This window comes from Galeopterus variegatus, unplaced genomic scaffold (genome assembly GCF_000696425.1).
Source record: "Galeopterus variegatus unplaced genomic scaffold, G_variegatus-3.0.2 Scaffold274, whole genome shotgun sequence".
NCBI lineage: Eukaryota > Metazoa > Chordata > Mammalia > Dermoptera > Cynocephalidae > Galeopterus > Galeopterus variegatus.
Genome location: NW_007726385.1, coordinates 743,216 through 763,136, shown reverse-complemented (window position 1 = coordinate 763,136; position 19,921 = coordinate 743,216). Strand labels below are relative to the sequence as shown.

At 54.1% G+C, this 19,921-nt stretch overlaps 2 protein-coding genes across 4 annotated transcripts in view; one reads left to right on the top strand and one right to left on the bottom strand.

Moving 5' to 3' along the window:
- The window catches only part of PICK1 (protein interacting with PRKCA 1), an 18,729-nt gene extending 3,665 nt beyond the window's left edge, over positions 1 to 15,064 (top strand). For 2 of the 3 annotated variants that reach the window (XM_008566898.1, XM_008566897.1), the window contains exons 4-13: positions 3,874 to 4,002; positions 6,468 to 6,534; positions 7,854 to 7,943; positions 10,244 to 10,297; positions 10,737 to 10,799; positions 11,575 to 11,708; positions 12,095 to 12,187; positions 12,996 to 13,046; positions 13,645 to 13,789; positions 14,288 to 15,064. In XM_008566898.1, coding sequence (XP_008565120.1) covers positions 3,874 to 4,002; positions 6,468 to 6,534; positions 7,854 to 7,943; positions 10,244 to 10,297; positions 10,737 to 10,799; positions 11,575 to 11,708; positions 12,095 to 12,187; positions 12,996 to 13,046; positions 13,645 to 13,789; positions 14,288 to 14,559 — 1,098 coding nt within the window. In that variant the 3' untranslated portion in view covers positions 14,560 to 15,064. The remainder of the gene's footprint in view (positions 1 to 3,873; positions 4,003 to 6,467; positions 6,535 to 7,853; positions 7,944 to 10,243; positions 10,298 to 10,736; positions 10,800 to 11,574; positions 11,709 to 12,094; positions 12,188 to 12,995; positions 13,047 to 13,644; positions 13,790 to 14,287) is intronic. The other variant, XM_008566899.1, reaches the window with a different exon arrangement.
- A 2,348-nt stretch (positions 15,065 to 17,412) lies between these two features.
- SLC16A8 (solute carrier family 16 (monocarboxylate transporter), member 8) overlaps positions 17,413 to 19,921 on the bottom strand; it is a 5,143-nt gene continuing 2,634 nt past the window's right edge. Inside the window, 2 exon segments of the mRNA XM_008566904.1 lie at positions 17,413 to 17,729; positions 19,608 to 19,921. The exon segment at positions 19,608 to 19,921 is cut by the window's right edge and continues 4 nt beyond it. Coding sequence (XP_008565126.1) covers positions 17,413 to 17,729; positions 19,608 to 19,921 — 631 coding nt within the window.

Genomic DNA, 19,921 nt, shown 5'->3' with positions numbered 1-19,921 from the left:
GGCCATCCCTATGTGGGATCCGAACCCGGGGCCTTGGTGTTATCAGCACTGCACTCTACCGAGTGAGCCACGGGCCGGCCCAATAGAATTGATTTTTTAAAGTTCAGTTTTGCATTTATCACAGTACTATCTGACTTTCTTCTAACAAGTCAAGAACACTAAAAGGTCTATGTCAAAAAATAGCAATCCGCTGCCCTGCCCCTTCTCACCCCACCCCACCCCAGCTGTTTCTTTAGGCTATGGGCTTCCATTTTTCTCAGTAGGATGTTTATCCTGTTATTTCTTGATTCTTACTTGTAAACATACGTTGACTTTTCCTAGTCCAGTAGATGAGAATTTAGCTCTCTTCCAAAACCACTCTGCTTCCTCTCACCTCATCTTCCCAACAGTTATCTTGCCATTTTTGGCTAAGTCAATATCATTGCAACAGGTATTTTATTCAGGAAATTGTTTCCAAGTGCTTGGCCAGGCTCTGCTGTGGGCACCAGGGATAAAGCAGGGAATGAAGAGAACAGACACCCCCTTGCCGCGCTCCCATTCTCGTAGGCACAGCTCTGTGTCTGTCCTTTTGAGGAACCTATGTTTCTTTTCTTAATTCGGCCTTTTCCTTTTCTTCTCTTCCCGCTCCTCGCCCCCCCATCATCATCTCCTGGGTTTCTCCATTGCATTCTCCTTGTTTTCTCAGTGCATTTCCATAGTCAGGCATTCCTGGCATCTTTCAGTCTGTTTCCCACACAGCAGTCTGTCCCCCTTGAGCCCTGCCCACCCCTCTCCTCTTTCGGATTCCCCCGTGTCTGGGACCCCTTTCTTGGTTTACCTCCCTTCTCGGTGGAGAATATCCTCCTGTAGCTTTCTGAGAAAGGGCACACGGAGGTAAGATTTTTGAGACCTTCTGTCTCTGAAAATGCCATCATTCTATATATTTTTTTTTGTCGTGTTATTCTCATATTCCTTTCAATTGACATTTCAAATTGACTTAGAAATTTGACGTCATCTCTCCATTTCCTTCCCTTTAGTGTTGTCGCCATTCTCACTTTGATCCTTTATTTGTAGCATGCTCTATTCTTCATCTAGCAGGACTTTTAGGAACTTCTTTCTATCCCCGGTGTTCTGAGGTGTCATGATGACAGCTGCTGGCATCGGCCTTGTTTGTTTATTGTGCTGGATCCGCAGAGGGCAGCTTCCCCGAGAACACCTTGTCTTTCTCTACCTGTGGAAGTTTTGTGTATTACTCTTTGATGATATCTGCTCTCTGTGTTCTCTGTTCTCTTTCTTTTTTCAATTTTTTTTTATTGTGGTAAAATACACATAACAAAATTTACTATCTTAACTGTCTTTAAGTGTACAGTTCAGTGGTATTAAATCCATTCGTAATGTTGTGCAGCCATCACCACCATCCCTCTCTGTAACTCTCTTTATCTTATAAAACTGAAACTTTGTACCCATTAAATGATAACTCCCCTTTCTCCTCTCCCCCAGCCCCTGGCAGCCACCGTTCTGCCTTCTGTGTCTATGATTGTGATTACTCCAAGTACCTCATATGAATGGCATCCTATAGTATTGATCCTTTTGTTGCTGGCTTATTTCACTTCGCATAATGTCCTCAAGGTTCATTCAGGTTGTAACATATGTCAGAATTTCCTTCCTTTTTAAAGCTGGGTTAATATTCCATTGTATGCATATACCACATTTTGTTTACCCATTCATCTGTTAATGGATGCTTGGGTTGCATCCACCTTTTATCTATTGTGAATAATGTTGGTACAAACATTGATGCACAAATATCTCCTGAAGACTCTGCTTTCAGTTCTTTTGGGTATATACCCAGAAGTGGAATTGCTGGGTCATATGGTAATTCTAATTTTGATTTTTTGAGGAACCACCATACTGTTTTCCACAGTGTCTGTACCGTTTTACGTTGCTACCAGCGGTGCACAAGGGTTCTATTTCTCTGCATCCTTGCCAACACTTGTTATTTTCTGTTTCTTATTTATTTTTTGATAGTAGCCATCCTAATGGGTGTGAGGTGTTATCTCATTGTAGTTTTGATTTGCATTTCCCTAATGATTAGTGATGTTGAGTATTTTTTTCATGTGCTTATTGGCCATTTGTACATCTTCTTTGGAGAAATCTGTATTTGAGTCGTTTGCCCATTTTTTAATTGCATTGTCTGGTTTTTTGTTGTTGAGGTTTAGTTCTCTATATATTCCAGATATTAATCCCTTATTAAATATGTGATTTGCAAATATTTTCTCCCATTCTGTAGGTTGTCTTTTTACTCTGTTAATAGCATATTTTGATGCACAACTTTTTAAAATTTTTATTTAAAGTCTGATTTGTCTGTTTTTTCTTTTGTTGCTTGTGCCTTTGGTGTCACATCCAAGAAATCACTGCCAAATCCAACATGGTGAAGCTTTTTTCCTATGTTTTCTTCTAAGAGTTTTATAGTTTTAGGTCCCACATTTAGGTCTTTGATCCATTTTGCCTTAATTTTTGCAGTGATGTTAGGTAAGGGTCAGGCTTCATTCTTCTGCATGTTGATGTCTTTTGATTCCAGTGCCATTTGTTGGAAAGACTTTCCCTTCCCCATTGAATGTTCTTGGCACCTTTGTCAAAAATTATTTGACCATGTATGTGAGAGTTTATTTCTGGGTTCTCTGTTCTCTTGCATTGGTGTATGTGCTCTGTCTTTATGCCAGTATCACACAGTTTCGATTAGTATAGCTTTGTAGTAAGTTTCGAAATCAGGATGTGTGAGTATCCCAGCTTTGTTATTTTTCAAGATTGCTTTGATTATTCAGGGTCCCTGAGAGTCCATGTGAATTTTAGGATGGGTTTTTCTATTTCTACAAAAATTGTCATCTGGATTTTGACAGGGATTGCATTGAATCTATAAAATGCTTTGGGTAGTTTTGACATCTTAACAATATTAAGTCTTCCAATCTGTGAACATAGGATGTATTTCCATTTAATTTATGTCATCTTTAATTTCCTTCAGCAATGTTTTGTTGTTTTCATTGTACAAGTCTTTTACCACCATTATTGTGTTTTTTAGTGTGATTCTGGAAGGTAGCAGAAAGAAATGTTCATCTTAATTATTTCACTTCATTTTTTCCTTGTAACATTTACACACACACACACACACACACGTATCACATTATAAAGCATTTTTTTAAACATGCATTTTGTGGGAAATTTAGAAACTAAAGATAAAGTAGAGGGAAGACAATGTCAGAACCACTGCTAATAATTTCAGTATCTCTCCTAGTGGTTTCTTTTCTGATACAGTTTTGTGTTCCTGCGCTATTCGTGCGTACACTTAGCAGCCTACTTTCCCCTTGCTGTAAGTATCACACATCTGACCTCTGACATGGCAGACACACCCAACCTCACACGGCCATTGAGTGTGGATCCTGTTGAAGTGCTCACCTTGGGAAAAGGAGCTCACAGGCATTGTGGAGCCCTTGCTCAGGGTAGCCCCTGAGTCTTGGGGACTGAGGTGAGGCACAGCGATTGACAAGAGGTGCTCTGGGGCTTGGAGTCAACTCAGAGCAGCATTTTTGGAAAACCTCTTAAAGAAATGACCTTGGAGGAGCAACACTCATGGGTGTGTAAGGTTTGGTGTATTTGATATTAGGAAAGGAAAGTCTCATCAGTTCACATTTACATCCTGTCCTTCTCCTCTCTCCAAGAATATGGGCCCCTTCATTTCGGTCTGTTTAGGAGTTTTTACGTTTGCCTTCACTGGCCCCTTTTGAGAGACTGGAGGGTAGAGATGAAGACAGAGCCAGGCGTTGGCTGGTGGGGAGGGAATGACCGTCCTCTCCAGGTTTCACCTCAGGCCTCCCTGCCTCCTGCCTTATGCACCCACAGGTATTTGACAATACCCCAGCAGCCTTGGACGGCACAGTGGCATCTGGCGATGAGATCACCGGTGTCAATGGCAAGTCAATCAAAGGAAAAACTAAGGTGGAGGTGGCAAGGATGATCCAGGAGGTGAAGGTGAGGCTGCTGGGGAACAGGGCCCAGAGGCAGCCAAGCGTACTCTGACCTCCAGGCTGCCACAGGCCTGGACGGGGGGGCGGGGATCGGCCCTCTCATTGCTCACCTCCTTGGCACGTCAGGGTCATGATCACATTGCAACGTCCCTCGGTTTATCCCTCATTCATTCAATAAATACGAGTTGTGCTCCAGGACTTGCACTGGGCTTTGGCGAGAGAGTAGGGAGCAAAACCACAAGGCCCCTGTGAGCTCCCGGGTGAGCTGACAGACTCAGAACCATGGCACGGGGTGAGCCAATGTGTCAGGGCTAGAGCTGAATCTAAAAGTCCAAGTTGAACCTCCCTGAGTCAGTAGACACCCAGTAATGTCAGCCAGGCCATGCTGGGCCTGGAGGGTAAGAGGGAAAGTGGAGTCCCCTACCCTATCCCTGTAGGAACCTTCAGTCCAGTGGGTCCTCCTTGGCTCGCAGACTCCCTAGTTCCCCTCTAGGCACTGGGGCAGCCCCCAGTCCAGCTGCTCTTCAGTTCTCAGACCACAATCACATGCCGCCTGCCCCCTGCACCCCCTACCACCAGCTGCTCCAGGCCTCTCCACAGGGACCCTCCCTCTCTGAGTGGCAGGCAGCATCCTGGCCGCTCTGGCAGCAAGCATGCAGCCTTCTTGCCATTTCCTAGAGATTTTGCTACTAGTAAGTCCTGGGAAACCAATACAGTGAAAAAGCCAATGTGAAGGAAGCACAGAGTCAGAGGATGATTTCCAAGTTGTGGGGGCGATGCTCCTCCCCACCGTGAATTGAGCTTGGCTGAGTGTTTTAGCCCCTTCACCCCAACCACCCAAGCCACTCCTACTCTCCCCAACCCACGTCCATCCTCCTGCATCCCTCACAGTCCTTCTTCCTTGCCTTAGCCCAGGCCAGCCACTTCCTCGTCTTCTCTCCTTCATTCTCCCATCCTGCTCCTGAGTCATCACTGCTAGTCTCATTCCTTCCTTTACAGAGGAAAATTCCAATCCTATAATTTCTCCTGTTGGAGTCCCATTAGACATAGGACAGATCAGGGGCTGGGGCTAGATCTCAGAGCTCCATTGTACAGAAGGAAGTGACAAGGCTGATTGAGACCCCAGAGGCCACTCCACATGGTCTGGGTATCACTGTCCTGGGCAGTACCTGTTGGGCAGATGTTACCTGATCATGGAAAATAGGGGAAGGGTGTTTCATTCTGGCACAGCATTGGGTGGTTGCGACCCCCTTCTCCTGCATCCCTGCCCCGTCTCCATCCCCACTCACCAGGACCCTCCCTGTCCTCCGAGGCCTGTCTCATGCCAGCCCCTCACGTTGCCCAGCAGGACAGGAGCTCTTCATGTTTGTATGCAGCCTTGACACCAGTGCGGGGCTCCCCCAGCTCCCACGTTTGGGTGCCAGGCAGGGATTACTGTCCCATTGTATTGGTGTCCGGAGAGAAGAAGTGATCTGCTTGTGGTCACACAGCTGCACTGGAGCTGGGGTGCAACTCCCCCTGCAGTGTGTCCCCAGTGTGCTGCCGCCTGGGGAGGGGGGGGGGCCGGCATACTCCGTGTTATGTGTTACATTTTGAGGGAGTGGTTTTTGAGGGAGCAGTTCACATCCCACCCCCCACTGACTGCACTGGCTCATTTTGGTTTCCCTTCAGGTCTCAATTTTTAAATTTTGCTTTATATTTGAATGTATTCAGTCCCAAATTCCAGGGCCTTCAGATTGCAATGAGGAGAGTGATCATGGTGGCCTCACATGGTCAGGGAAAGCTTCTCAGGAGAAGCCTGCAGCTCTGCTCACAAGCCCTCTCCTGAGCAGTCACTGGAAGGCAGTTTGTGTAATTCTGTGACTCGCATTGGCCTCCCCTGCTCATCCCTGTGGGGCTGGGCTGCGCCTGCACCTTGTCCCCGGTATCCCAGCACCAGGCACAGAGCAAGTGCTCAGACACGTTCATTGAGTCAATGGAGGGACTCCTGCAGATGGGCTGACTTAGAGTGGAGGAGGGGATATTCTCTGTGGGGCAGTGATGTGGCAGAAGTTTACAGTGTGGTATCTGTGGGGAGGAAAGGGGGACCTGATCTGACCAGAGCACAGGACATCAGAGACTGCTGGGCTGTGAGCTCTGCGATGACAGGTCTGTGGGGAGGAAAGGATACCTGATCTGACCAGAGCACAGGACATCAGAGACTGCTGGGCTGTGAGCTCTGCGATGACAGGGGCCATGCCTGCCCTGTCCCTGCTGATTCCCTATGGCCTGGGCCTAGAGTAACAGAAGGGAGGGGCCTAGGAGCAGACAGGATTACAACACTGGGCCACGTCACAGCCCTCAACCTAGCCCTTACTGGGGCTCAAGTTTCTCTCATGACCCATGGATTCTGGGGCAGACAGGCCTCGCTGGGGAAGGGACTTGGGGTCCCAAGACTACACCACAACTCTGCCTATGCTGCTCTTCCAGGGGGAAGTGACCATCCACTACAACAAGCTGCAGGCAGATCCCAAGCAGGGCATGTCCCTGGACATTGGTAAGCCTGGCCAGAGCAGTAGTGTCCAGTGGCCCCGCAAGCCCCCTGCCCAGAGGAGAAGAGCCCCAGCCCCTGTTCTCCCCATTATGATAACAACATCATTAGTTACATAGCCGTGGCCTCCAACTTTTTCTGACCAAGCAGATCCGAAAGGCCTGGGAGGACCTGGATGGTCTCCCTGCCGCTGCCTTGGATCCCACCCCTGGTTTTTTGCTGCCCTGTGTTTTACACCCACTGCCCTGGCCACCTCCTCTAGGATCTTGCTGCTCTGAGATTGTCCTTTATGGACCAGCTCTGGGCTTACTGCAGCCCAGGTCCTTGCCCTTTAGGAAAGGGTGGGCAGCCCTACCCTGGTCTGGTGCCTCATGCCCACCTGCACACCCCCCATTCCCCTCTGGCCTCTTCGTCTGCCATCTACTCCTAGATCCAAGGTCTGAACTGGACCTTAGGCATTGGGCAGAGGGTCACAGGCCAGCCCTTCTGCCCACAACATGCCTTGGGACAAATTGCCTCCTGTTAGAAGGTCTGGGCCTTAGTTCTGTAGAAACATTAGGACTCAAGAGCTGGAGAGTAGCTCTGAGGTCCTCTGGACCAGCTGCCTCACATTGCAGATCCAAACCTGAAACCCAGAGAGGGCTCTGGGGTTCCCTGGTGAGCACACACCTGGACCTCTCAACTCTGGAGTCCAGCAACCCTTTTCCTATACCCTAGAGCCAGAGCCACCTCCTGATTTTAAAAGAAAGAGGCTAAGACAGATTGAGTCTGTCCTGGAAGGTTCTTTCTCTAAAACTCTTTGGTTCTAACCCAGGAACCCTTCCAAGGACTAAGCTGTTCCTATGCAATAACTGGGTCTGGGGTCCAAAGTCAGTGGTCATTGATGGTGCCTGTTACTTTGATATAACCACCCCAGGGACTGACCCTTCTCCGCCTCTCCCCTCCTACAGGACACCCCAGGTCCTAATGTAGGAGAGAAGAGGGGAAGAGGTGCTTCTTGGCTTGCCTGTGAGCCGGCGTTGAGCCTGGGCAGCACTGGGCCCTCAGTGACACCGTGTCACTCATGTCCCCTACCAGGGCCTTGGCTAAGCACTTCGTGGTCACCACCTATCAGACCCAGCACCTCTGTGAAGTAGAGTGAACAGGGCAGGAGGTTCAGTCCATTGGGACTCTTCCCACTGCATCGCCACCCCCAGCACCGAAGCCCAGTTCAGCCCCTCCTTCTGCCCCCTGTTGGTCGCTCCCAGTGAGTCATGATGAGGCTGGAGCAGGGGTGGCCTGGGGGCCCGCGGCAAACTCACTGGATCCTTTCTCACCTGGCCCAGTGTTGAAGAAGGTCAAGCACCGGCTGGTGGAGAACATGAGTTCGGGGACTGCAGATGCCCTGGGCCTGAGCCGGGCCATCCTGAGCAACGGTGAGTTCCCTCCTACCACCCAACTCTGGCCCTGGCCTCTGCCTGTGAGGCTGATAGGTCACCATCTCTGTGCATCCCTGGAGACCTCTTCAGCTCCCAGAGAGATTCACAGCTGTCTGTCAGCTGGGCTGTTCTTACAGCCAGTGTCCCCCAGGTCACAGATGAGGAGGCAGACTCAAAGTGGCGAGGTGCCTCCTGCCAGCTCCCAGAGCTGGGGGATGCAGAGCTGGGGCCAGCCCGAGAGGCTGGTGCCTTCGCCACCGTCCCCCAGCTCTCTCTTAGAGCCGGGCCTCAGCCTCCTGCCCAGTTCCAACAGGCTCCTCACCCCTCAGGCCAGTGCTCACGCTGTTCCCGCAGTGCCCACCTCGGCTGCTGCCTTCCCCAGGAGGTGGCGCTGCTGCCCTCAGCTCGGCAGGGCCTGCCCAGTGCTCTGGAGGTGGCAGCCCAGGCACAGCAGGGGAAGAGCCACGTACATACACACGCGCACGCACACGCTTTCTCCCTGGGGTGGCAAAAAAACACTCAGTCCTACTCCGACTGTCGCCAGCCTGGGTTTATAAATAGCAGCCTCTTTGCAGTGTATGTGTGGGGAGAGATATAAATACTTATATAAATTGTAGGCGCAGCTGGGCGCACTGGGCCCGAGTGGCTGGGGAAGTGGGGGTGGTATACAGAAGTGGCGGCTGCTATTTTCGGCCTTTTGGTGCCTATAAATCCTTGTTACTGTAGTTACCATGCCTTGAGATGAAATTAGAACTGGTGGTTGTGTTTTTCCCCCCAAACCTTGCAATTTCCCCAGTCCTAAATAGGATTTCTAAAATTGAAGCTGTTATGATGTCCCATGACCCAGCTAAAAACAACAGCACAGCTCTTACATGGCACTGTCCCTCCAACTGGCAGGTGCTGAGGCTCTGGGGAGCCAGGGCCAGAGGCTGTCAGGTGGCCAAAGCCTCCTAAGACCCTCGGGGCACTCCCTTCCTCCCTCAGTAGCCCACCCTATGGCTGCCTTTCCTGCCCAGCTCAGCCTGCACCACTCCCCTCCATTCTCCTGCTCAAGCAACCCTGACTCATGTCAACAAGGGAGACTGCTAAGATAGTCTCTGGCTGTGTGACTTTGGGCCAGTTGCTTTACTTCTCTGTCCCTTGCTTTTTTCTGTAAAATGGGGGGAGTAGTCCCTGCTCCAAAGGCTCAGATTGAGGAAGGCCTTAGATGTGTCCAGGGACCTTTCAGCAGGCCTGGCTCTCAGCACAGTAACTCAGTAAGTGGCTGCTGGTGCTAGTCAAGGCCAAGTGCTGCCCAGGGGGCCGCTGCCCTCTGCTCCTATTGGGGAGGGGTACAGAGTCAGTGGGAGCCTGAGGATAAATGGCATAGCCTCTCACTGTCCTGGTGTTTAGCTTCTCTCATTAGCTCCCACGCCACCCCACCCTCAATTTGGAATGGCTGCCCCATCCCTGGCAATGATCTTCCATTTCGAGCCCTTGAGCTGAGGTGGCTGCCACCCCACCCCCACCAAAGCCCTTACTGTCACACTGCTGGTCATTGCCCAGCCACTGGCCTGGCTCCTCTGCTAGGCTTCCAGCCTGGAGGGCAGGACTTGGATCTTGCTCACCATGGCACCCCCTGGGCCTGACACAGTGGCCGGTGCAAAGTAGGTGCTCAGTAAACTCCTGTTAAGCCAACGAATACGATGGCCAAGGCCTGCCTCCCATGGGAGCCCTTCCTTGGAGGCCTTGAATTTCTCTCCCCTCCCCAAATTGTACTCTCCCTTCCGGCTGTCGTGTGCTCCTTCTGTGGCAGTGGCTACATGTAGCCTGCGTGAGAGTTACGGTTGACACGTCATATTCTCGGGCTTGTCTCTGATGCCTTCCTCCCAGGTTGTCAGTGGGCTTTGCAGTAGGTGCACGGAGAGCCTTGGCTGCTGAGCAGGGCCTGTCTTCTGCTGGCCATGGGGTGCCACCACAGGTTTGGCCTTGGTCATGACTCTGGAAGTACCTGTGGCATCATCACCCACCTGCCCCTTGGATTTGCCCCAGCCTGCTGGGGTGGGGGCTTATCTCAGCAGTGTCCTGAGGGCTGTCCTATCTGTCCCCTCATGCCTCTCATTTGGGTTTGCTGAGTGGTCTACAAAACACCTCCGATCCCAGCTGACTTTGACGTACCAGATCCCCTCCCCAGGCTCCCCATTCCACACTGAGCTTGGCTCTCCTCTGGAGCCACCCCTCCCTCCTCAGCCTGGTTGGGGGCCTCCTTCCCCCTGGCTTACCAAGCCAACTGACCGCCTTCCGTCTGGATCCCACAGATGGGCTTGTCAAGAGGCTGGAAGAGCTGGAGCGGACTGCCGAGTTATACAAAGGTGGGTCCAGGACAGCCTGGCATTGGCTCTACCCTGGGGAGCCCTGCTCTAAGGAGGGTGGCCATGGGGGGCAGGAATGCCAGCGTACAAAATTTAGGACCATGGCCATTAAGAATTCTGAAGAATACCTACTTTTTCTGAATTTAAAAATCATACCCATAAAAATTCAAATTTTAACACCTGTAAACATAGCGAGAGTTTCCCAGAATCCTGTGCTATCCCAGAGACAAAGCCCATAGGAGCTCCTGTTCACCTGCAGCATAGGAAGTCTGGCTCCCCCATCTGATGGGGCCCCCTCATGGGTGGGCCTGGGGCTGACCCTTCACCACTGGGCCTTAGTGGGGCTGTGGGAAAAGTCAGAACCCACGAGGGCCTCAGGGATGGGGTGGGAGTTTGGAGACCGTGCCGCCATCTCCTGTCACTCGGGTCTCTCCCACAGGGATGATGGAACACACCAAGAACCTCCTGCGGGCCTTTTATGAGTTGTCACAGACCCATCGAGGTAATGGTATCCCCAAACCTGCTGTGTGACCCCAGGCAAATCCCTGCCCCTCTCTGGGCTTAGTTCCCGTGTACAGTGAGGGTGTGAACAGGAACCTCCCTGGGGCCCCTCTGATGCCTGTGCGTAGTCAGACCCACAGCATCTGACTTGGGCTAGCTGTGGGCTGGGCAGGGTCCTAGATGCTTGGATGTGGCAAAGATGGGCCAGTGGGGAGCATCTGGCCAGCTGGCTTTCTGAGGGGCACAATAGTGGGATGTCCAGGCTCTGTCCTGCCTCCTCACACTGCCACTTACTGTGCACAAGGGTCCTCCTTATTTGTGGTCTCATTTCCTACAAGTCTAACTGGGCGGGATAGCTTCAGCTAATCCCACTTACAGCTGGGAGAATGAAGCCCAGATGGAGGAAATGGTCACAAAGCTCCTGAGGAGCAGAGCTGGCATTAGAACCCAGGCGTCCACATTCCCAGCCAGTGCTCTGCCCTCTGACACCACCACCTCCTCAAATGTTGGCCTACCTTTCTCTCATGGTCTGGTCCCTCAGGAATGAGGGCCAGCTCCCTCAGGGTGTAGATCCAACCCTCTTGGAGGAGTAGACCTGGCTCCCTTGTAGACCCAGCTCCCTTGGAGTGTAGACCCGGCTCCCTCAAAGCGTAGACCCCATGCAGACATTGGCCTTCAGCCTGCCAGGCCCCATGCCCTGCTTCTCCCCAACAAACCCCTGGCTTCTCCATTAGGGGGTCAATAGGGGCAGCCTTCAAGGCAAACTTGTCATGCAGCCTTTGGGGATGTGTTCTCCGTGATTGGGGTGCGGGAGCCCCAGCCAGCTGCAAGCGAGGCTTTTGTGAAGTTTGCCGACGCCCACCGCAGCATTGAGAAGTTTGGCATTCGGCTACTGAAAACCATCAAGCCGGTAGGTCCCACTGAGCACGTGTGTGTCCAGCATATGAGGGCGGGAAGGGGACAACATGGCTGCAGAAAAGGTCCTGTACTGAAGTCAGAACGCCTGGGTGCAGGCTCTGGCTCGGACACCTACACAACTGACTGTTGGTAAGTCACTGCACCTCCCTGGGCCTCAGCATTGACCTCTAAGCTGGTTTCTAAGCACAGGTCTTCTGCTTTGCTACTGAGTCACAGCTTGCCTGAGCCTGGGCTTAGTCTTCTCATCCTTGAAATGGACAAAGATGTCAGGAAACGCTCTTTGGTTCTGACTAGAAGAGATGACATATCAGTGCCATTCTTTGTCACCCTGGCCACCTCCTGTCCATGAGGGTCTAAGCGCCCTCCCTCCCCTTTCAGATGCTGACAGATCTGAACACATACCTCAATAAAGCCATCCCAGACACTCGCCTCACCATCAAGAAGTACCTGGACGTGAAGTTTGAGTACCTGGTGAGTAGGCTGCAGGCATCTGGCCTGCTGGGGAGAGAGCCTGTCCCAGGGATTGGTCCCTCTTCAGTCAGTCCCACCATGGCAAGCAGGACAGGGCCAAGACCTCCATTGTGCCTGATTGGGGGTGTGGGACCAGGGACCTGGGGAGGTGCCTGGAGAATGGACAGCAGCCTAGGTCCTGCCCTGACTGCTCAGAGGAGCCTTGGGGAGGCTTGAGAGGCTGGGGTGGGCAGAGCTGTCACTCTGCATCCCTCTGACTCCTCGGGATTTTTTTTGTCACCTTTAACAGTGGGTTAGACCAGGTCAGTGGTTGTTTAATTGAGTGTAAAGAGATGTTAATGAGTTTTACATTTAAATAATAATTCTATGGTTGAAGGAGTTGAGAAAAAATGCTCCATCAGGCAAGCCAAGGTTCTTTTGCTACAGAACTTCTCAGAGCCTTTGCATGAGTCTTCCATGGCCTTCCCAAATTCCTTTCCCCATGGAACCTTTTTTCACAGAGCATTTCTTGGCACTTGAATTTGGCAAACTCTGGGCTAAGCCCTCAAGCCCTGTCTGCTCTCCCAGATGAGTGCCCTCACCCATCTCCCTGGGCCTCCTTGAGTACCTGCCACCAGCTTTTCCCTGATGCGGCTCAGCTTACCCCAGCTGGGGGTCTGCAGGACCCAGGAGGCCTGGCATGGCTGCCCTTTTCTGCATGGGCCCAGCTTCCTGGAGTGGCCTGGGGGCATAGTGTGGAATGGGAGGAGCTGGGGACATCCGGGTGACACAGCCACACTGACAGCCTGGCCTCACCTGTCCCACACAGTCATACTGCCTAAAGGTGAAGGAGATGGACGACGAGGAATACAGCTGCATTGTGAGTGTCGAGGGATGGGGGGGATAATACCTTCCCCCGCCTGCCCCAGGCCCCAAGAATGTCCTGGGTCTCTAGGATATCAGGTGGGTCAGGCCAACCTGGGAGAGACCTGGGGGCTTGGCCAGACTCTTGCTCCTGGAGATTGGGGCTGTCCACCCCCAGCCTCAGCCCCCTGGGCCTCTGGAGCACTGGCCAACTTGCCCCGGAACCACTCCCATGCCTGCTCCCAGGCCAGCTGCCCCCTAGCGTTTGTGAGGCTCTTGCAGGAAAAAACTGACTTTCTTTACTCCTAAGAGGCACTTTTTGTTTTTTTAATTTTTGATATTTTTGCTGTCAGGGTCCGTCTTATGACCAATGTTCATTTCTTCAATGTGGCAAGTGTTTAGGGGTTTTGTTGGTTTTTCTCCCTCCAAAGCCATTTATTAAGTGCTTCTAACTCCAGCTGGTGTCTCAGAAACAAGGAACTGCAGTAGCTTTGAAAAGTACAATGTGGTACAGGGTGTGAGCTGGTGGTCGGCTCTGTAGCCTTCCTGCCCCATCTGTCCCCGAGCATACCCCCCTTCTGCCCAGGGTCCCTAATGTGCTCCCCCTGCCCCAGGCCCTAGGGGAGCCCCTGTACCGGGTGAGCACAGGCAACTACGAGTACCGCCTGATCCTGCGCTGCCGCCAGGAGGCCCGCACCCGCTTCTCCCAAATGCGCAAGGATGTGCTAGAGAAGATGGAGCTGCTGGATCAGAAGCATGGTGAGGGACGTAGGTGGGCGCTGGGACCTGAGGGCCATGTGCTGCCTGAGTCAGTCCTCACATGGTCCTCAGTCTGGGGGTGGGTACCTCTTCTCCCCATTTCAGAGATGAGAATACTGAGACCCAGAGAGGCAATGTGCTTACCTGAGGTCCTAGGACCAGGCCATTGCAGAGCTTTAAGTCAGACCCAAGATGTGAAGCCCTGGCAGGAGCCCACTCCCCTGTCCAGAGCCTGGCGTGGGGTGCAGTCCACGATCCACTCCTCTGGCAGCCTCCTCTGCTCCCTGAACTGGGAGCTGGGAGGCCTGGATTCTTTGGGCTGGCCTGCTGTGTAGGGCTGGGCAGCCCATGCCTCCCTGCTTTCCAGGGCAAGAGGGGTTGGGGAGGTGCCCGAGTGGGGAGCCCAGGGGAGGGCAGCAGGCAGGCAGGCTCGGAGGGTCTTCTCCACAGGCAGGCAGCCACAGCCCACCGGAACTATCCCGCTCCCTCCTGCCCTAGTCCAGGACATTGTGTTCCAGCTGCAGCGCTTCGTGTCCACCATGTCCAAGTACTACAATGACTGCTATGCAGTGCTGCGGAACGCCGACGTCTTCCCCATCGAGGTGGACCTGGCGCACACCACACTGGCTTACGGCCTCACCCAGGATGAGTTCATCGATGGGGAGGACGAGGAGGAGGAGGATGAGGACACAGCATCCGGGGAGCCGTCTAGGGATACGCAAGGGGCCACCGGACCCTTGGACAAGGGTGGAAGCTGGTGTGACTCCTGAGTGCCCTGGCGGGGTGCAGACCTCAGGGGTAGGGTGAGTGGGAGGATGGCACCATGGGAGCGGGGGCGGGGCCGCCGCACAACAGGGTGGCGCATAAAGGCCTGCTGGCTCGGGGCGCCTGCCTCCGTGCTCCTCTGTCCTAGCACAGGCACCCTCCAGCCTGCCTTCCCCCACCTCCCCAGCCAGAGGAAGAGTGGTCTCTGGGCCTGCCTTAGCAAGGAGACGAGAGCAGGAAGGAAGACGGGTTGGAGGGGGCAGAGCGTCCAGGACCCGATCCTCGTGGGCAACTCTGCTGGCCCCCCCGGAGCCTGCCAGGAGTGTGGGGCTAGGGGGACAGCCCAAGGTGGGGCCACTGTCTCGTGTACACCCTCACCTCGCCCCAGGCGGACCCCACCCAGCGCACACCGCGGCGGCCTTTATTTATTTTGCTCCCCCAGCTCACACTTCTCTGGAACAGGGCTGGTGCTGGGCCTGTACTGAATAAACACAACCCATGTGGAGCTGGGCTCTTTGCAGTGGCCTCAGATCCTCCTCCTCCCTTGACCTGCCTCTGTGGCCACCTCCCTGACCCCAAGGGAGGGTGGGAACAACATTTGTGACAGGTCCCTGTACAGACACTTCAGTAAGTCCTCACAGCAGCCTGCAGGATGGGCACTAGGTCCAGTTGGGACATGAAGCTCAGAAGTATCTTGCTCAAGGCCATACCATGTATGGGGACAGAGCGGGATCTGAACTCAGATCCGTCCCCAAAGGCTTGACTTTGCCACCTGCCTCCAAAGCATTCTGCTTTGTGTGGAGACTTTTATATCCCTCCCCCCTTATCCCTGACCCGTCAGTGCTTCCAGACTTGAAATAAACCTTTCTTTGGGGAAGGGCAGGACAAACACTGGGTCAGGGTGACCTAAGATCCTGAGTGGGGAGACAGAGTTAAAGGGAGAGTGTTCACTAACACCAGGTGTGTCTGCACTGCCCGGGACCATGGGGAGAAGCACAGAGATGGGGCACTAGACATCCGGGTCTTTGCAAAGTCCTAGGAATAGGGCAGCCACGCATCCCTATTTGCCTGGCCAGTTCTAGTCCACACCTGTGGTCCCAGTGATAGTGGCCCTTTACACTCTCAGATGTCCTTGCTTAGTCAGTGAATATGGTCATCCTGAGAGCGGAAGGCAACAGGAGGGTGTGGGTGGGCAGAGTCTAAAATTTAAAAAAAAAAGATTTCTGCTTATCAGCTTTGAGCATGCAGGTCCTGGGCAGAAACCCAAATGGGATTCTGAGGTAGGAGTGAGTGTATGGGGAGGGATGGGCTGCCACCAGGAGACCACATGGGTCCCCACAGAACTGTCAGACTGCACCACCTCTCTGAAGGGGGAAGCCAGCATGGAGGCCAGAGGCATAGACAGGAACTGACAGCTTGGGTTCCATTGGTGGCCTCTGTGACCCTGGGCTAGTTCCTAACTCCCTTGGCCTGTTTCCCTATTTGTGAAGAGTTTACAACAGTGCTTGGCACAGAGTAAATGCTCTTTAAGTTTGTGAAATAAAGTAAAGCACAGTCACTGCTCTAGTGGCACAGGGGTACCACAGGTGCAGGATAAATGCCAGTTGGGCTGGCGTCTGCAGGGCTCCCTAGACCTTTCTGAGGCCTGGATGGGAAATGAGGCCTACCTGAGACGGGGGGAGGGGTCATCAGTAGGATGGGCTCTGCTGAGGAGCTGGGGCCCGAAGGAGCAGGGAGCCTTGGGGGCGGGGGAGAGCAGGCTGCTTCCTCCGCAGGGGCCCTTTCACCACACTCGTGATTTGGAGGGAGGCAAAGAAAGAGGGTACACAACTTGCGGGAGGAGAATAAACAGAGGGAGTAGATTCCCAAATCTTCTCAGCTGGGCTGAGATACAGAGATCCCTGCAAAGTGCACGTGACCATAAGTCAAGTTCAGAAGAGGACCCTGGGACACCCCTGGGGGGGAAGCAGGCACCAGGGTCAGCGGATGGATGACCAGGCTGCACAGAGCCACATGGTGTCCTCAGGAGAACAGTGTCCAGAGCAAAAGCACAGGTCTCTGGCCCCAGGACACCCAAGTTTATTCTCTGGAGAGAGAGGTGCATTCTTCTGAGAAGGAAGGTGACAGGATGCGCACACCTTGTGAAAGCCAGCAGGGTTACTGAGCACCTGGCCCCACCCTCGCAGAACGCCACTGGGTGGAGTCACTCTCAGCCTCCAGTGTGCAGAGGAGGCCGAGGTCCCTGGGCCAGGATTCCGCCCTGACCCCGACCCCGGGATCTGTGCTCTTTCTCAGACTGCTCTGGACCTCTTCCTGCGAGCAGCCACCAGCCTCAGGCTGTACATAATTACTGCCAGTCCCTTGTCACCTCCACCAGGAAAGATGCAGATGGCAGTCACTGGGGCAGGCTGAGCAGGAGCCAAGCACCACACCCAACAGCCCCTGTGTGTCTAGGCCCGGGAATGCCTCCCCCACTCTTCATCCATCTCTGACACTTCCTTCCCCAACTCCTGCCCAACTCGGGGCTGGCTCAGGGGGCCCTGGGGACAGAACTTCAGACTCCCTCCTACCCCAGCCTTAACTCAGGTGGCAGCCAGAACCCTGGGCAGAGGCGGAGGCGCAGGAACAGAACCTTCTTTCAGCTGAGCTTTATGAACTCTAGTTTCTTGTCGGGCCACAGCAGCTTCACTGACCGGGGACAGGGCCTGGCATGGCCCGCTGGGCACATGAGGGAGGGAGTTCCCCAGACACCCAAGGAATCAACTGGAGCCCAGACCAACCTACCAGTGTGCCAGGCCCTCTGAGAGGGGAAGCCATGTTCCCAAGTCACTGGACCACCCTGTCTAGTGCACCCCAAGCTACACAGACTCAGGCTCTGGTCCTGACTGTGCCTCCACATCGGGGTCCATGGCCCTGACCTGGGGGCTCAGCATCTCCCGGGCCTCCAGGCAGCTGGGCTCCTCAGTGCCAGTGGGCAGGGGCTCAGAGTCCCCTTCGGCCTCAGCGTCTTCAGTGTCGCTGGCCCCGCCCTCAGTGCCTGGGCCTGATGGGGTGTCCTTAGAGCGGCGCAGGCAACAGTTGGTGGCAACAGCCATGAAGACACCAGCCAGGGCCACCTCTGAGCCAGCCAAGTAGAAGATGATCTCGTAGTTCTTCAGTGCGTCCACCAGGTGGCCTGGGGTGGGGGGATGGGAGGTAAGGGCCTGGCTGGTTCCTCCTTCACCGCCCCACACCCTTAGATAAAGGGCAGGGCTGCCAATTTGGTGGGGCTTACAGGTGACACACACATGCCTGTCTTTATTCCTGTTTTACAGATGCAAAACCCCATGTGGGTTCTGCCATTTGAAAAGTTAAAAATGTCACTTTCCCTCCCTGAACCTCAATTTCTAAGCGTCTGGGGCTTTGATGAGGCACTTTACAGTATACAAGGCATCCCCTGATTCAAGCCCCATGAGTGACCTGTGACTTGCCCGGCTGGAGGTATTTGGGGTAGGGGAGGGGAAGGGACACTGGGTTTAAACCTGCTCTCCTGAGGGCCTCCAACTCTTGCTCTTTCCAAGTAAAACCCCTGGTCTTCAGGGGTTTGGCTCAGCCCTCCTACCCCCTGCCCCCAGGCTCCTGCCCTTTCCTGGGGCTCACGAGCACCCCAGACTGAACTATGATCAGCACAGCTGGGAGGCGGGGAATGTGGGCCAGCAACTCCTATTTCCTCTGTATTTCCCAAGGTTTCTATCACATGCACATATTACTTTCATACTCAGGGAAATCTTTTAATTGCAACTATTTTCCCTAAAGTGTGGTTCCTCTGTGGGCTCCACTCTCTCTCTGGAGCATTGTTGTGGCTGTCCATGCCAGGCTGAGGCCTCCAGGAAGTTCCCTGTTGTCCCCCAAGCCAGTTGCCCTGCCTGAACCCCTCTGCATGGTACTTTCCTAAATTTGCCATCCCGGTCCCTGCCCAGCCAGCCCTGTCCCTGTCCCTCCCGTACCCAGCCCTGTAGTGTCCTTCACCTTCTCACTCACGTGCCTTCTCTGCCCATTAGATCCACCCCAGGGTCACACAAGAAATGGAAGATGGGTCCCTGAGCCTCTGGGTGAATTGGTTTTGTGGCTCATGGTGGTGGGTTTGAGCCCCCCGCCCACCCCACCAGCTCAGGGGCTTTGCCATTCTCACTGACTCAGGCAAGATGACAAAGCTTGATGAGGGCAATCGGTTAGTCCAGCCCTGGAGGAAGAATGGGCAGCTCGCCCCATCTCAGGTGCAGCCTGGCTCCAGCAAAGGTGCCCTCCCCAGTCACTACATTATCTGCAGCCTGACCGAATTCCTCTCCTGCCCAAAGGCAGGGTCCCTGCTGTTTCAGAAGACCCTAATGTCCCCCCACCCCAAACTTGCCAATCTTAGCTCCTGCCTCACTTGTATAGGGACACTGTCCCCCAAACAAACCCTGTGCCTGTTCATGCTGTACCCTCACCTGGGGGCTCTGCCAAGGAGCTCTCTCTGACCACCCTCATGACGAATGTAGTGTCCATCAGACACTCGGCACGATGGAAGATGCCATTGTCTCTCCTCCTCCCCATTCATTAAGCAAGAAACTCACTGTACTCCTGGCCCCAGGGCTGGTTCCCCAAAGATGCCGTCCCTATTCCGGTCATCCTTAGAGGCTGGGGAGACTAAAGCATCCAGATGCAGTGTTTCAAAGGTATGGGTAGACCAAGGCTCTAATTCTGGGACTGCAACTTGTGCTAACCCTCTTGCCTCAGTTTCCCCATCTGCAAAATGAGAATACGCACCTGCACGCCACAAGGCCTTTGCACCAACTGCTTGAGATGGCCGAGTGGGCCAGCTCTCAGCGTTGGCTTCTTCCTAGCACCTTCTTGGCTTTTCCGTCCCCACCCAGAGCTGGGGGAGGGGCTCACGGGCCTTGAAGGGGAGTCCACCCAGCAGCCCATGGGTCCCGCCCCCTTATTCTTGAAAGTCCCATCTGGGACTGGGCAGGGGCTTCTCTCGGACTAAGGGGCGCTAGGCTTCGCCACCCCCTCCTCCTGCGGGGCTCACCGGCAGAGGGCGGTCCGATGAGCACAGCCACAGCCTCCAGGAGCAGCACCAGGCCCAGCGCACTGGGGAAGCGGGGTGCGCCCACGGCCGCCATGAGCACCTCGAACTGCAGCGCGCCCACCATGCCGTAGGAGATACCAAAGGCGATGCAGAAGGCCACAAGGGCGCCGTAGGAGCGCGCGCGCGCGCTGCTCAGGTCCGTGAGCCCGTTGGCCACCAGGGCCAGGCTGAAGAGGTAGGGGACGCGCGGCCGCAGGCGCGCCAGGCCGGCCAGGGCGCCGCACGCCGGCCGCGCCACGATGTCCACGAAGCCC